The sequence below is a fragment of the Poecilia formosa genome, unplaced genomic scaffold (genome assembly GCF_000485575.1).
Source record: "Poecilia formosa unplaced genomic scaffold, Poecilia_formosa-5.1.2 Scaffold265, whole genome shotgun sequence".
NCBI lineage: Eukaryota > Metazoa > Chordata > Actinopteri > Cyprinodontiformes > Poeciliidae > Poecilia > Poecilia formosa.
In genome coordinates this window covers 163,048-175,484 of record NW_006800204.1, presented here as the reverse complement: position 1 = coordinate 175,484, position 12,437 = coordinate 163,048, and the positions used below count along the sequence as shown (strand labels likewise).

General features: G+C 42.8%; 2 protein-coding genes across 2 annotated transcripts in view; one reads left to right on the top strand and one right to left on the bottom strand.

The window, feature by feature from the left end:
• col4a4 (collagen, type IV, alpha 4) overlaps positions 1-6,647 on the bottom strand; it is a 29,569-nt gene extending 22,922 nt beyond the window's left edge. The window contains exons 1-3 of the mRNA XM_016681009.1: positions 6,555-6,647; positions 6,358-6,400; positions 3,221-3,292 (exon numbers count right to left, since the gene is read on the bottom strand). Of these exons, the coding sequence (XP_016536495.1) occupies positions 3,221-3,292; positions 6,358-6,400; positions 6,555-6,601 (162 nt within the window). The 5' untranslated portion in view covers positions 6,602-6,647. The remainder of the gene's footprint in view (positions 1-3,220; positions 3,293-6,357; positions 6,401-6,554) is intronic.
• A 3,247-nt stretch (positions 6,648-9,894) lies between these two features.
• Positions 9,895-12,437, top strand: part of col4a3 (collagen, type IV, alpha 3) — a 36,926-nt gene continuing 34,383 nt past the window's right edge. Inside the window, exons 1-3 of the mRNA XM_007570654.2 lie at positions 9,895-10,375; positions 10,571-10,679; positions 11,111-11,277. Coding sequence (XP_007570716.1) covers positions 11,182-11,277 — 96 coding nt within the window. The 5' untranslated portion in view covers positions 9,895-10,375; positions 10,571-10,679; positions 11,111-11,181. The remainder of the gene's footprint in view (positions 10,376-10,570; positions 10,680-11,110; positions 11,278-12,437) is intronic.

The following is a 12,437-nucleotide window of genomic DNA, read 5'->3' as shown; positions in this document are numbered from 1 at the left end:
ATATTTTTTAAAATAAAAAATATAGATTTTACTGGCTAAAAGTCATTTAGTAAATGCTTCATACCAAAGGATTAAACCTGCCTGCAGCCAAAAACTGTAAAAAGTTCTGGCATTTCTGCTGGACTGAACTTCAAAACAGGGTAAGTCTGATCTGGAGATTATTTTCTGGATTGTGTAATAATTGGATGCAAAAGGGAGATTTTTTTTTTTTTTTTTTTTTTTTTTTACAGATTCTGAACCAGGTGAAGCCAAAACTGACATAAAAAGAGTTCTGGGTAGAACAGATATACAGAGAAAAGCTTTTTTTTATCTTAAATGCAAAATGTGCACATATTGTTGTATAGTTTAACTTAACAGCTGATTGGCAAATTGATCGATTATTAAACTATTATTTCAATAATCGATTCAACACAATTGTTTCGACTCTACAAAATACTTCTGCAAATGGCAGAAATGCCAAAGCATTTGTGGCTATTTTGAAAGCTTGCCACATGATTCTGGTGTTGGAGGTGAGAAGTTCAGGAGGAGCCATGCAGCTCAGTGAGGAAGCAGGAATATCTGCTCGGTAATGAGGCTTCAAACGGAAAACAAAAACTACCATCATGAGCATGTTGAGACCGAGTCGTAGAGGAGGTGAGCCCCGGGGAAACGGTTGACCTGGGCTGCCTGCATTATTAATGTAACTCAATGTTCAGCAGAAGAATCTGCTGCTATCACCTGTATGAGGTGTTTACTGACCACAGGTCAGTTTACATCACAACACTGACTCATCTAACGCTCCTCCACTACTGGCTGCTTTTTGTTACCAGGAAAGACTTACCAGCATCTGAAAGTAATTTTTGCACAATAAATCAAATTTTCTATTTTTATATGAAAAAGTTGAGAGCGGGAACCTTTGTGTTTCTGGTACGCCTGTAAATCTGACGCACAGCTACGTCCACTAACAGCAGAGATGAAGCGTCTTCTCTTTTCCCTCAGGTTCACTTCTGCTTATAAAAGATCTGGTTGGAAAAGATTGTTGTGTTTAAGTTAAAAGGAGTTAGCCTATCAGTGAAGCTATGCTAGCATCTCAATGCTAAACATGTAGCAGCTAACGCTAATGTGAGCGTCCACAGTCAACATTTATAAAGAAGCTTCAGGAATGATCGGAGAAACTCTGGAAAGATGAACAGATAGAAAAACTTTGCTCCAATCTAATGGCTGAAGAGCCTGAATGTCCCGTTCAAAATGTCTTTTATGAGCTTTAAAAGCAGAAAAGGCAAGTAAGGAAAAAGATGTTTATTTTGAAAATTTCAGGAAGCCTCATTTTAAAAGGCGGAAATTTAAAAAGCAGCAGTGTGGCTTCAACTGGGTTTGGATGGATCACGTTTTCAAAACAGAACCAAAGAAAATGCTGCAACGGCCACTGTTACCATGGTTACCACGTCAACCGTTAACACCATCAGTTACGTTAGAGCCTCATTGATACTTCCACCACCATGCCTGACAGTGGGAGAAGCGTTTTACTGATACAGCTCGGTTCGTCTGACCAGAGGTCCGAGGTGTGTGTGAAAGAGCTTTGAACGGAATGTGCATGTGTGTGTGTGTGTGATGGGATGTGACAGCGGTGATCTCTGCTAGTCCGCCCTCCTTTATCTGAAGTCGTTTGGCTGTGAAATTACCGAGACAGACGTCAAACCACAAACCCCCCGCCCTGTCTGCTGCCCCCAGCTGAACAAACACACACGCAGCGCCACCCTGAGCCACTCACAGTGGGTTACTTAGGACCTGGACGTCCTGTTTTTGTTGTTGTTTACTCGGCACCTGACAGCAGGAAGCAAACGGTCATGTGACGCTCTCTCTGTCGTCTCATTGGCTGCTAACTGTTCTTGTTTTTGGTACACTGTGGGTCGCCTGGTCCTGCGCATCCTTATGGGGTCATAGCAGGATGCAGGGCCACAAACCAAAATGGAGAAAAAACTTCAGTATTTTTATTGAAGCTGAAATAAATGATAATCATAATTTTGATGATTCTGAATATTTAATCCAATCTGGCATCTCTCATCTTTCCCATGCTAATCCTCAATAGGTTCTCTATAAGGTTCTGGTCAGGCCTGTTTGCTGGCCCATCAAGCCCAGTACCACTCTGGTCTTTAGTCCAAATTCTGGTACCGCTGTGTGGGTCAGAACCAAGTCCTGCTGGAAATGAACCCAGCATCTCCATGAATCGGGCCAGCAGAAGGAAGCATGAAGGACTCTAAAATGTTCTGGAGGATGGCTGGGCTGATTGTGGACCTGACAGAACCCAGTGAACCAGAACCAGCTGGTGACCCAGATCATTACTGACTGAGAAAACTTCACTCTGGACCTGCAGTACTGTGGTTCTGGTTTTCTCCCATCAGACTGAGACCTTGAGGTCCAGATAAAACTTTACTTTCATCTGGAGTTTGGACCTCTGAGTAACAGCCCGGTTCTTGTCCTGGTTCTGGTTCTCTGCTGTGTCCAAGGTTCTGGACCCATCTGAGCATAGTGGATCCACATGTTCTGATTCCAGCCCCAGTTCAGTCTGGTGAAGATCCCTCAGATTACTGAACAGATTCTCCCTGTTTCTACCACACTTTTTCCTTCCACTCAGCTTTCTATGAAACTAAGAGTTTTTCACGATATTGTAATTTTCTGAGGAACTGATTTTGTTTTCATTCTCGGTGAACAGGAATCATAAAAATTATGAAATAAAGTTTTGAAATGTTTCAATAATGTTTGAAATTCACCAAAAGTATATCACTTCTTTGTGATATTTTAATCTTTTGAGCTGTAATTTTAAATCCAGCAGCCACTGGACACCAGTCAGAGAGACGGAACAAAACCATGCATACAGCCAGCAGCCAGTTAACCCAGCAGGTTTCTGAGGAAGGAAGCTGGACTAACCAGAGAGACGCCATGTTCGTACGGAGACTCCAGGCTGGGATTTGAACCTGTGGAGTCTCCATTAAATAAATAATTTACTCCAGTTTGACCTGCAGCTACATGTTAATTAAGTCCTCTGATGTGATGGAAGTGTGTGTGTGTGTTCAATCTACTGTCCTCTAACTGAACAGCCCCTCGTTCCTGTACGACTCCGCCGGTACAGTAGCTAAGAGCCGCTCCGTGTTTCTGGCTTCCAATCCGCCAGTGAACGTGTCGCCGCTCCAGTAACTGGAATATAAAACGGACCGCTGTGATTGGCTGGATCAGGACTCACCCTGGCTCCTTTGGCAGGTAAACACTGGCAGGTGGTGCAGTCCCGCCCGTCACATGGCTCCACCAGCTTGCCCTGGAAACCAGGAGAAGACAGAAAGTCATGGTGATGAGGATTCAACATGATTCACGAATCTTTAACTTCTGCTTCGTTTTGTCTGGTTTTAGTTCAGGTTCTACTTCCTAAACCATTCAAATCCAGAAGAGTTTTCTCATTTCGTCTCGTTCTTCCTGCGGTCCTGTCTTATCGTGTCCAGCAGTGCAGCCACAGAGCAGGGATTCCTTTGGGTCAATGGGAAGCTTCTCATTGAAGCAAAGTCACATGTGGTGAGGTTCAATCCCAGGACGCCTGCAACTCAACACCTATATGCTGCCACTAGCTTTACTAGCATAACTAGATGATACACAGCTGTACATGATGATGTCACCAGGTGACCTTTCACCCCATCCAAACACTGAGCAGATGCTGAGTAACGAGAAATGTGTGGATGTGCCAAAACTTTCTCTAGCTGAACAGAAACTTAAGTTATTAAAGAGGAACAATCTAGATTTATAAAGCTGGAGTTACAGATCTAGATTTATATATCTAGAGTTACAGATCTAGATTTATAGATATAGAGTCAACGCACAGCTTCAGGTTTTCAGCTGGAAACCAGAGGTCATTTCAAATTCAAATGTTTGAGGCTTTTATTGTGAAGTTTGGCCCTGAATTTGCTTATCCACCTCCTTTGCTTTAGCCGCTCCTTTTAAAATCTCAGTTTTCTGTTTTGATCATTTACTTTTTGCTATGTTTATTTATTTTCTGTTTATCCTGCTGTACTCAGTTAATTTATCTGTTTTTTTATTACTAGCATATTTCATATCAGGTAATAAACTGAATGTTTAGTCTTAGTTTATTTTTGTATTCTTATATTATTTTGCTCCGTCTGTGTTAATCCCAGTTTTCCTGCGGTCTTCCTGCCACAGCTGTTCCACATCGTCTCTAATTATCTCCTCCGGTTCCCGTCTCGTTTCCCTTCCCTCAGTATTTCAGCTCCTGGTTTTTCATCGGTTCTTTGCTGGGTTCTGGTTCCTCTACTTGTAAGTTTCCTCCAACACGCCTGTTTTAAGTGACTCTCTGCACCTTGGCAGGTTGTTTTTGGTGAGTTTAAAAGGTCTGACTCGGTGCGAACACAAGGCGCGTCGGGCAGGCAGCAGTTTGTCCTCATGTTTTTGTTCTGGTGTTTCTTGCTCCACAGAAAGAATGTAAACAACAAAAAAGATTTTCCCCATTTTCTTAGGAAGCAGACAGCTGATGGTTTTTTGATCAGATCAGTCGTAGACAATCACGCTCTATTTTTTCTAGCTCTTTCAACAAAAAAAAAAAGGTGAATGAGGACAGATGTTCCTCTGATCCAAATCAACCGGTGGAGACAGAATGGCTGCTCATGTGGGCCGTTTCACAGACTAAACACACGACAACATGCGCTAGCTTCTGCCGGCGCTTTGATAAGACTGAGACGGCTCTCTGGAGGAAAATACAGTAATTCAAAAGTGTGGGAAGAAAGTACTGTTTCCTCTCCTTATGTTCTCTTTTTTTTGAAGAAACTTTATTGAGGGTAATTAAATATATGTACAAAATGCACATATATAATTTGTTTTGAGAGACTTCATGTTTTTTCTTGTGAGAACATGGCTGAATTTAGCACCTCATCGTAGCTTCCATTACATACCATATTGGTATAGCACGTTAGCATTAACTTCTGCTTATTTGTATTGCGCATTAGCATTGTTTCCAGTAAATAACATGCGAGTGTAGCACTTTAGCATTAGCTTTCACTAAATAACATATTAGCATAGTGCTTTAGCTAATGTTTATGACTGGTGTTTTAGTGTTAGCGCAGCTGCCTTTTCTTAGCTAAACCTGTAGCTTGTACTCTTGCTAGCGCTGAATCTGGTTCCCTTTAAGCCAAATGCTTCCAGGAGTCCCTTCAGGGTCCGAGGGGCCTTATCTCCAGCAGTTTTTGGGCGAGAGGCAGGGTCCACTCTGGATGGGTCCCCAGCCCGGCCCAGACCAGCTAACATGTTTTCAGACTGCGGGAGGAAGCCGGAGTACCGGGTGAGAACCCATCCTGAGCGCAGAAAGACCCAGGCCGGTACTCGAACCCAGGATCTTCTCACTGCAGGGCAGCGATGGAAGGTTTGTCTCGGAGCGATAGGATCATAACTTTTACATCCAAAGGTCTCCTGTCGCTGTTCTGACTGAACCCAGTGTTCTGGCCTGAAGAGTCCGTCTGAAGCGTGACTTTCTGTCCCGACTCCTGCTGGTAATAAAACATCAGACAGAGAGGAGCTAATCTGGGCTGTCCCTGCTTATATGTCCCACACTCAGTGTCCCTGTTGATGTCCTGACTGTGTTTTCTTTTTCTCTGTGGGCCCCAGACGGTGAGTTTCCTCGCATGCAGCAGTGTTTGTGTAGCAGCCGCATTCCTGCAGCGTTGTGTAAACGAGGTTATCAGTGAGGCATGGTTTATCTGCTGTCATGACTTTGTTCAGAGAACACCATCCTCCCTCCACCCAATTATCCTCCATCACCGCTCTAATGTCCCGACTGCGCCCCAATCTGGACCCAGTATCCGCTGACCAGCACCAGCCCTCTGTCGTCCTCCCACCAATTGGCTCTATGCATGTAACTGGCTGCTGCTTACAAAATGAATCTAATCTGCAAATGTTCGTCTTCCTTTGTTTCCATCTTCTAGTCAGTTAATCATGCGGAAAGATGGAGGACCGGTGTGTGATCCAGGAGGAACACCTAGCCCTGTGTAACGCTCGGTTGTTTCCATGGATACGGTTCATGTTTCTATGAAACCTCCTGCAGCTTCAGTTCCTCCACAAATAAACCGCAGAAAACGAGTCGCCTCTCTGCAGGTCTGAGGAGGAGAGACATCACCATGGCAACCACATGGGGGACATAATGAGGACCATCCAATAATTGATCCACCCATCCATCCATCCACCCACCCACCCATTCATCCATCCATCCATCCATCCACCCATCCATCCATCCACCCATCCATCCATCCACCCATCCATCCATCCGCTAGCTCAATTGTTGGTTGGATGCAGTCTTGTCTAACTCTTGGAACAGAAAGTTGGACTCACTCCTTGACCTCCAGGAGGAGCTGTGATCAGAGCCAGGAAGCACCTGTAGAAGAGGAGACACAGGTGAGACGAAACGGAGCTTGTTACCATGGCTACAGTCCACCACAGTCCAATGTTTGACTTCAGAAATGTAAAATCTGATCCCATTTCTGGAAGTTAAACTGAACATGAATCATTTCGTCTCGCTGCATTTTTACCAGATCCATGGATGGCGCCGGGTGGCGGAGCCTGAACTGGCAGACATCTTGTCCTGAGAGTGGAGACCTGGTTACCACATGACCCTGTCGGTCTGACTCCGCCTCCAGCAGGTGATCACCGGTGAGTGCGCTCCACACTGCTGCAGAGACAAACAGAAGACGTGATGGCGCCACCTTCAGCACGGGCAAAAAATAAAAGACGGACCAACAGATTGTCTCAGTAAAGACTGCGTTGATAAAATCCAGGCTGTGGACAAACTGATGCACAGCGAGAGAATGTTTGGGGGATTCTATGGAGCAAAATTGGGGCCAAAAAGTTTGTGGGGGGAAAAAAAAATAGTACTGAAACGTGAATCTGAACATTTGGCCCCCCCTCCCCAAGTATTGAAACTTTTTTTCTGTTTCAAAATTAGGCTTAAAAAACATTTCCAGATGCAAATTATTTTTCAGTTTCAAAACTTTTTTTAGTCCCCACACTTATTTGCAGTTTGTAAAAAATCCAACATTCTTAGTGACCCCAATTTAGCTCCATATGATTCAACCAACTTGTCAGTTTGATGCCGAGTTCGATCATAGTAACTTTCATGACTCAATGTGAAGCAGAAGTTAATCAGTCACAGGTGAGTTCAGTAACCACAGGGAGGAAAACTTTTCTGTTAATTATCTCTTTACTGCATTTCTGGCCGGAAAGTCTTTTTCTAAGTTATATTTTAAAAGTTGTGCAGGTTCTAACAGGAAAACTCTGCTCAGTCCAAAGTTATGTAGAGTTAGGTGGAGGCTGCATGACGCTGTGGGCCAGCTTTTCTCGGATAGAGGTTTAAAGCAAAGTTAAACTGATCAATCTGTCATCTGGACACGGTTCTGTTCAGAGATCGAAGGTCCAGCTGCAGAGAAAAGAGCAACGCAGCGTTTTCTGCACATTTCCTGGGATCCAGCGATTCACCGTTAGTCTGGGAATTTGTAAATAATTAATTATAAACCAATAAAGACGTTGAAGTGGGACGACTGGAAGAACGACGAGTTCTGGTCAGAGCCTAGTCAAAGTCCAGACCTAATAACTAAGAATCTGTGGTCCGATTATTTGTACAAACTGTTGGAGCCGATTCCTTTACAAACCGTGAAAAAGTTTGAGGGGTGTGAAAACTTTTGCAAAGTCTCATTTTGGGAAAACCTGGGCAAACATCAAAGTAAAGAATTTATTCCCAGAAACTTTCGGCCATGTAGTCCGGTTCTGCATCGGAATGCTTTCTGCTGCGGTGGAGGAATTGGATATGAGCAGGGGCCCGGTCGGATCAGGGGCCCAGCAGTGTTTGTATTGGAAAGTCGGTTAGATGGGAGTGAGAACAGAAAGCGACCGGAGATGTGAAACGACGATCAGGAGGCTCAACCACAGCAGAACAAACTAAACCAGTGGGGCCCAAAGTGGGTCCTGGAGGCCCAGAGTGGGTCCTGGAGGCCCAAAGTGGGTCCTGGAGGCCCAGAGTGGGTCCTGGAGGCCCGGCATCCTGCACGTTTTATTCTCTCCCTGCTGGTGGCAACAACCTCCTCAGCAGGTCAATGTTCTCCAGGGAGAGACTAAGACATGGAGGATGCCGGGCCTCCAGGACCCTCTTTGGACCCCCCTGATCAGTGGTGGGAAGTAACGAAGTAGAAGTACTTCTTTACTGTACTTAAGTACAATTTTCGTGTCTCTGTACTTTACTTAAGTAGATTTACAATATAATGATATGACATTCAGGAACGATCGGATTCTTCTGGACGGATCTTTACTGATTAAATTTATTTCAGCTCTAAGGTGTTTAATGGGAATGTGGATCTTTCAGATCAATTTGAGAAGCAATTTTGAAGGTAAAACTTAATTTTTTGTGCCGTGTAGCGCAGGGTGCTGGTCTTGGTCTCAGGTTCGGTGGTCTTGACTACAACTCTGCTACGTGGCTCCTGGTTGCATGTCCTCCCTCACCCACCTTCTTTCCATCCCTTTCTGTTGGATTTCTTTGAAAATCAAAGCCTCTAGTGGCAAAGAAAGTGAAGTTCATGCTTTGTTAGGACAGGAGACGAGATGTTTCCATCCCTGAAATTATGATGCATAGAATCACATCTAAGTCTAAACCATGTTACAGAGTAAACACAATAAAAACATGCTTTATCTGTGGCATTGTTCATTAAAATGGGACATTTGTAATGTATTAAAATTAAATGCGATCGGTTCACATAATGACATTGTATTAGGGATTATGTAATGCATTCAATAAGTACTTTTACTTTTAATACTTAAGTATTTTTAAAAGCCAGTACTTTTTTCCTTTTACTTAAGTACAAATGTTAATGTGGTAGTTTTACTTTTACTTGAGTACATTTTTTGAGTACTTTCTCCACCACTGCCCTGATAAACCATCTGCAGAGAAATTAGAACCTGGATTTTTTCCTCTTTTTAATATTTTTTATTTCTCAGCAGAAATAAATTAAAGTTATAAGTATCAATTATAATTCAGATTTTAAATGTAAATCCTAGAAACGATCCAGAATATTTGAATCTTCTGTGACTGAGAGGGATCAGACCTGAGCAGAACCAGAACCTGAACGAGTCTTTAGACCGACTTCCTGAGCCGTTTCCATAGTTACAGTCAAAAAGTATCAACAAAGTTTTGGAGTATGAGAAAAAAATGGGGGTTCATTAAACAAAATATGATAAAATGTTTAGCCAGGATCTAAACATTTAGATAAGAACTAAATATTTTACAAATTTTACAATATCTTTCGATTCCAGTAATGCCAGAATTAATAATAAATAATAAAGACTTAATGGTATTCTGATTAGTAATGCAATTATATTAGTTGTGTTATCACCCCTACGCCACTAGAGGCAGTAGCAGGCCGGAAAAGGTGCGACTAAGGAGCAGATTTAGAAGTACACCGAAAGCTACGGAATTTGCGAAAAACTGTGAGCTGCGCTGAAGAAAATAAAAGAGAAATTCAAATACATTCTGAGAGTGAAACTCTTTCCTAAAGATGAAGATGTATCACAGATTTCAAAAGAAAATAAAAACGGGAGACCGTGGATAATATAGGAAATAGCGCCCCCTTCACTTCCGGAGTGCAATGGTTCCATTTCCAAATAAGATATGAGACCGACAGCGGTCCGTTCCGCCCCTTTCTGTTTGCTGCAGCGAGGTCCTTCTGATTCAAGTCACATATGAAAATATCCGACCTGATTTTAGAACATTTATTTTATGTCATGTGGTCCTCACTTCTTACCAGTAGGTGGCGGTATTGCTACTAAGTTTGTTGCCACCGCCAGTAAAACCAGGAAGAAGAAACAGAAAAAGAAGAAACGGAAGAACCACATATCCAAGTGGCCTGGGTCGCATTCGGAAAAAATCCGATCTATGTTGTTCAGACTGTCATGAAAACATCAGCTACAGGTCGCAATTAAGGAAAACCAGAATCGGATTTGGGTCACTTCCGGCTGCAGTGTGAAAGTAGCTTTAGTTGATGCCACTAGCCTAGCGTAGCTAGCAACGACACTAAGATGGAGACGGACGGAGCGGAGCTTGATCAAGTAACTCCTACCAAGAAAAGGTCTTTATCTTAGAAAAGCAAAAAGTTGGTATTTAACTCAGATTTGAGTTTTCTTTTAAGGAGCCACCTGATATCTTCGTTATATGTCAGAAAGCTTTGTACTTTCTTAAAAATCTGTGGAGGACAGAACATTACAACTTTAGGAAACTGGGGAATCCAGCAAAGATCAAGTCAAACAGATCCGTCTGAAATGTTCTGGACCTGAGTGAGAAAGGTCCAGAAAGCCCGGTGGCCCCGACCAGGTGAGAACCTGCTGCTCTGACGGTTTAATGTTTCTCCACATGTTGACTCAGCTGATCCCATTAAAGCTGAGTCATTACTGAGTTTTCAGCGGATTTAAGGGATCAAAGTTTACTAATTTAATCCTGAAACTTTGAATTTTACTCCCATATTCACAGTAAATTCATACTCATCTGAAACTTTTCCCTCTTCATCAGCGGCTCATTAATAAAACTTCCGACGTCACGGCGTGATTCCGCTCCAATCAGCCGCTAATTAGCCCCAGACCTCAATGAGCCCCATCATCGCACACTGACAGCATCTCAGGTGAGTTCCTTACCTGCGGGGAGTCGCTGATTCCGCAGCTTCACGCACTTTTCATTCCTCAGACGGAGGAAGTGAAAGCGGGAGGTTTGTCCTACATTAGGCGCAGTTGCGCGGCTCCAAACACCGAGCTGCTTCCGTTCATTCCTCAGTAAAATCCACGCAGTGTCATCACGCAGCAACAAAATGTTAAAGTTTTATTTAGTTTTTTAATTTTTTACCAAAAAACGCAAAATATTTAGAGCAAAAATATATGAAGGTCCTTCCATAAAACGGACTGATCTGTTCTCAGCTTATAATAACTGTCCGGTCTGAGATGGAGCCAGTCTTTAACCGGCAGGGTGGAGGTGAGGTGGGGGCGCAGTGGGAGGTGGGAGTGGGGCTTGGGTCTTCCCTCCACTGCTGCTGGAGTTTCACTTTCCCAATCCTCACAGGATCTCTGTGAAGAGAACCGACCCAAGCCGGTGCTCCGAGCCGGGAGGTGCGCTGCTCTCTGCCCGTCTGGATGGCGTCTCCGGCGGCTGCGAGGCGGAGGATCCCCCGCCTGCTGGTCCGGCTGCTGGTCCTCGGCGCGCTGCTGCTGCTGACCAACGGCAAACTGGTGAGCAAACTGGTCCAGCTGTGAGCTCACCTTGATGCTGGGACACCAGTCCAGGTTCTGGTTCTGCTGCTTCTCACACTGATGTTAATTAGGCCAACTTATTGAACCGTTATTACGTCATTAACTAGTGGTTGGTTATCCGTTTGTCAGTGAGAGACGATCAGATTTTCTTAAAACTCTCAGGTTTTATTTAGACAATAACTTTCTGTGTGTAACTTTAGGGTAATAATGAACATTTACACTGAAGCAGGTGAGTGTGTGTTTGGGTCTGATGATTATAAATTAAAACTATTAAATATAAGAATAGTTTAAATTAAAAAAATTCACAATAATAAAAAAGCTAAATAAGTTAAAAAAATACATATAATGAAAATATATTGACAATATCAGAATAGTTAAAATTATTACAGAGTAATAACATTAATAATGAAGATAAGTACAACGGTAATAATGTCGTAAACAGTCGTGGTAAACAGGTTGGGCGTTACTGATTATTTTAATATTGTCAAATAAAAATTGTAAAAAAAAAATGTTTTAGCCATCCTGCTTCTCTAACTTTGCAGATTGGTCGCTGTTTTTAAAAACAATTCTTAAACACCAATTTTTAAGTTTTTTTTTTATTTATAAATCTGCACGTCCATTTTTTGTCAGTGATGCATAAGAGATCGTCACTGATTGGTTGGCTGTCAAAATGTGTTCTTTGAAACATTTTGATTGGTTAAAGCACCGGAAGCGTTGAGGACGATTCTTCCCCAAATGTGAGGCAAGTATAACTGCTTAATGTTTCTGAATATTTTAGATGTTTTCCGATGTTTTGTGATAATTTATAATAAATCTATGATAATCAAGAATAATTTTCAGATAATTTCTGTCCAAAATCTTTTTGACTTTTTTTTATTCTGTGTTGAACAAAACATACAGTTGGTCCATGTTAGAGATAAAGTCGCTAAGCTAACTGCTGTTTTGGGCTGGAAGATGGAGAAAACTGAACAGGAAGGCTTAAGACTGGAACTGGTTCAGAACAGGAACTGGTTCAGAACTGGAACTGGTTCAGAACTGGAGCTGGTTTAGAACTGGAACTGGTTTAGAACAGGAACTGGTTCAGAACTGGAACTGGTTCAGAACAGGAACTGGTTCAGAACTGGAACTGGTTCAGAACT